A 4,499-nucleotide genomic window follows, 5' to 3' on the forward strand; every position below is an offset into this window, starting at 1 on the left:
CAGAAATTGCATTATAGTTTTGTGTCTGTCCCCCCCCACCCCCATTACTCAGCTCCATACCTACCTGCGGATCTTCCTAAAAGGAGTCTGAACACAGTAAAGTACAGATGCCATCTTACAGTTAATTCTGTGAATGGGCACCGTGGGGATAACTCAGATGTCGTGTATTACTTAAACCATACAAAGGAAGTAATGTGTTTTTCTTTTCAGGTCGGATGTTCATATTTTATGGCAACAAGACCTCAACGCAGTTTTTAAACTTTACCTCGACACTAATCTGTTCAGATGGTCTTCAGTCAAATATCCTTTTGTTACCCAACACTCTGATTATGAGAAAGATTATTAATTTTGCATATAGGAGTAAGAATGCATGCCTATGTGCCCCATGGCAGCTAGTGAAATCCAGAGATGGTGCTTACATTTACACTGAACATCGTATCTAAAAGGATTACAAAGTACAGCTTGTTGGAAGGCAGACAGTCCCCTTTTCCTGTTCTGCCCTCAGTATAGTCGGAATTCAGAGCTCAGATGATATTCCATGATATAAATAGCACGTTTTTCTTTTTTGAAACAGCTAGGCCAGAATTGTTCTAAACCATCAGATGGTGTTAGTGGTATTTCACAACACGTTTGAAGCCCATAGTTACTCTGAGTATTTGTAAAGTATTGCCCCAAATGCTCAAGTGGCGTGTAGGTTTGGAGTGTCAGTCACATGCAGCCCTGTAATAATTTGGCCAGCGTCAGCTTTCACAATCCTATAATTTCCCCTGATCGGTGTATTTCATTTAATTGCCTTCTTTTATGAAATAATTGGCGACGTTTTCTGATGTCCGCTTGGCAAAGCGTCTTTTTTCCTTACCTTGTCAACGCCTGAATCTGCAGACGAAGCCAGTCGACCCCACAGTGGAAGGGGGCGCCCAAGTCCAGCAAGTTGTAAATATTGAATGCATATCGGACTTCATGGAAGCCCCGGTCCTAAACATTCAGTTCAGGTACAGTCTTGCTTTTAAATTAAGGAATAGAAGCCGATGAAGAATCAAATGGCTGGGTTTCTTTCTTTTTAAGATAAAGGAAATCAGAGATTTTTATTTATGTATTTATTTATTTTATTTTACTTATAGCCCTCCCTCCCCGCAAGCGGGCTCATAAGAACATAAGAGACGCCAGTGTTGGATCAGGCCAAAGGCCCATCCAGTCCAACACTCTGTGTCACACAGAGCTCAGGGCAGCTTACATAATTGGTCTATAAATGACCATGAGGTGGGAGGCATATCCCATTCCAGCTCTGATGGCTTGCCCTCAGCAGTCTGGCTGGGTGTCCAGTGGGTCTCCTCAGGCCTCAGAATGGGGAAGGAAAGAGGGTCGTGCCTTCATTCTCCTTTCACCAGGATCACAGCTTTTTTGGCACCAGAATTTGCACCCTTTTTTCCTTTGGCTTTCCCCAGGAACCTGTCTTTCAACGCCCAAGTAGCCCTACCCATTCCCTGAGCCTATCCAGCCTCTTGCTGAGGGAGGGCAGTGATTCACTCCTGTCCCTCTTCCTGGGTTGCTGGATGGCTTCTCTCCTTCCTCAGCTGCCCTATTGGCTGCTCCAGGTGCTCGGTTGAGGTAGACTGACAGCCCTCAGTCTCTACTCCTGCTTTCCCCTGGCCCTCCCAAGCCCATGCCTCTGGCCAGGGGTCATTTCATAGAAAAAGACGTCCAGGAGCTCATTTGCATAACTCATTTGCATACGCCACACCCCCTGATGTCACCAGAAGTATGTCAGAAGGCAACACCCACCGCTCAGGTTCCACTGGACTGTTTTGGATTCCTAGCTATTGGGGGGGGGGGGAATGTGCAGATCTGTCCTCGCAGAGGAGGGAGAGCTTGTACCTGAATAAAAATTGGTCTTAACGGTGTCACTGAATTGTTTTGGGCTGGGGGGGGGCTCTGCAACTTACCTGGTTGCTTCTTGCTCTGACTGAGGGCTGCTGGGAGTCGGGGGTGGGGCTTGTTGCATGTGCCCGCCCCCTGGGCTCTTTACTGCCGGAGCTCCGCTCATGTGCGCTCCTGCAGGAAATGACCCCTGCCTCTGGCCCGTCCTGGCTGCTGCCCTGCCTTACACTTGTGCAGGCCTCTCTGGTTCTGCCTTATGTTCTGCCCTCGCCGTGGATGCTGTTGTCCTCTCCGGGCTGTTCCAGTGTCAGGTCCAAGCCCATTCTTTTGCCTGCACCTGGTGCCAGGTAAGAGCCAGCTCTACCACTCTCCCCTGCCTGTCAGGGTTCCCGGTCAAAACGCTCAACAACGTTCCTAGAGAAGTTTCAGTTTATTGAGAGCTAGTACTTGAGACACCACAGCCACGTGTCAGGAACGGCGGGGAAAGGAACAGCGTCTGTAATTGTACCCCCTTCGAACCAGTCGATCAATTTATGACTAACCAATTAATTTAGCTAATCAATTAAGAACATAAGAACATAAGAGATGCCAATGTTGGATCAGGCCAAAGGCCCATCCAGTCCAACACTCTGTGTCACACAGTGGCCAGAAATACCAGGTGCCATCAGGAGGTCCACCAGTGGGGCCAGGACACTAGGAGCCCTCCCACTGTCGTCGTTCCCTCCCACCAAGAAAAAAACTGGCCCCAGACCGAGAGTTCCTAAGAACATAAGAGAAGCCAATGTTGGATCAAGCCAGTGGCTCCTCCAGTCCAACACTCTGTGTCACACAGTGGCCAGAAATACCAGGGGCCATCAGGAGGTCCTCCAGTGGGGCCAGGACACTAGAAGCCCTCCCACTGATCGTTCCCTCCCAGCACCAAGAAGACAGAGCATCCCTTGCCCCAGACCAAGAATTCCTAAGAACCTAAGAGACGCCAATGCTGGATCTGGCCAAAGGCCCATCCAGTCCAACACCCTGTGTCACACAGTGGCCAGAAATACCAGGTGCCATCAGGAGGTCCACCAGTGGGGCCAGGACATTAGAAGCCCTCCCACTGTTGACCCTCCCCTCCAAGCACCAAGAAGACAGAGCATCACCTGCTCCAGAGTCCCTATCTATACCTTGTGGCTAATAGCCACTGATGGACCTCTGTTCTCTAACTAAAACAACTCAATTAATAGGGGAAATTGAATAATTTAATAATATTCCTACCCACCCTGTCTCTAACCCACCACCCTACTAACTAATGAGTACCCAATAAATTGATCAGTACAGTTATTCCAATCTATTTATTCTAAACTAATATATTCTAAACCCATAATTAATTGATAACCTCTAATCATTTAAATTTGGCTGGAAAAACAATTATAATAAGGGAAAGGGAATCCCAATTATAATCTTAACTCCAATACACAAGGGGATGTCTGTGAGATACGCTGTCCCTATAGAGCTGAGGCCCAACAGAGCTGAGATCCAGGGTTAGGTAGATCATCTGACTACTGTTTCCAGAAATTTCCCAACTATCCAGTACTCCAGACATCAAAAACAGAAGCTTTCCGCAAATAATTCTTGCTGGGCGGTTCCAAGAAACATAGCGTTTAAAGTTGCTATAGGCTTCCATTTCTCCCCCACCCAGGTATGGTGGAACACTGCAAAATGTCTCTGTGAAGCTGCCCATCACATTGAACAAATTCTTCCAGCCTACAGAAATGGCCGCTCAAGACTTTTTCCAGCGGTGGAAACAGCTGAGCAGGTAAGATGGTTTGAATCTTGCATGGCTTCTCTTTAGAGACTGCATTTTTTTCTCCAGAGAATACGCCCCATTGCATGAGACTTCAGCAGGCAAGATGTTGCAAAAGTGCATTTGCCACTTTTATTATTTTTTTTTTAGAATGAGTGTAGACAAAACTGTGTTTAGAAGAAGAAGGGTTGGTTTTTGTACCCCACCCGTCACTACCCGAAGGAGTCTCAGAGCAGCTTACAATCTCCTTCCCTTCCTCTCCCCCCAACTGGACACCCTGTGAGGTAGGTGGGGCTGAGAGAGTTCTGAGAGAACTGTGACCCAAAGTCACCCAGCTTGGCTTCATGTGGAGGAGAAGTGGGGAATCAAACCCAATTCTCCAGATTAGAGTCCGCCACTCTTAACCACTACACCACGCTGGCTCTCAGAAGGCAGCTATGCACGGTAATGGGTGGAACAGCAGTGCTGTTGATAAACTTCCCTGGTTCCTCAACAGTTCTTTCCATGTTTCTAAGAGAAAGGGGCGAACAGTTGTATGTGTAGTTGATTAAGTATGCCTGTAGCACTTTGAGAATTCTAATATGCGGGGCTTTTTTTGTAGAAGAAGCCCAGCAGGAACTCATTAGCATAATAGGCCATACCCAACAGCGGGAACTCATTAGCATATTAGGCCACACCCTGACAGCACAGCTCATTCGCATATTAGGCCACACCCCCGTGTTACCAGAAGCGTGGTCATCCAGCCACACCTACCTTTTGCTTCTTCTTCTCTTTATCTTGTTTGTTGTCAAAACCCAGGGCTAAAATTTTGCATGTTAGGCCACACACCCCTAATTGT

The 4,499-nt window shown here is 47.4% G+C and overlaps 1 protein-coding gene across 1 annotated transcript in view; it reads left to right on the forward strand.

The window, feature by feature from the left end:
- Nucleotides 1-4,499, forward strand: part of LOC107120490 (AP-2 complex subunit alpha-2-like) — a 9,458-nt gene that overhangs the window by 2,719 nt on the left and 2,240 nt on the right. The window contains exons 2-4 of the mRNA XM_015423201.1: nt 211-300; nt 869-992; nt 3,557-3,673. Of these exons, the coding sequence (XP_015278687.1) occupies nt 211-300; nt 869-992; nt 3,557-3,673 (331 nt within the window). The remainder of the gene's footprint in view (nt 1-210; nt 301-868; nt 993-3,556; nt 3,674-4,499) is intronic.

Source organism: Gekko japonicus, unplaced genomic scaffold (genome assembly GCF_001447785.1).
Source record: "Gekko japonicus isolate JY-2015 unplaced genomic scaffold, Gekko_japonicus_V1.1 scaffold839, whole genome shotgun sequence".
Classification (NCBI taxonomy): domain Eukaryota; kingdom Metazoa; phylum Chordata; class Lepidosauria; order Squamata; family Gekkonidae; genus Gekko; species Gekko japonicus.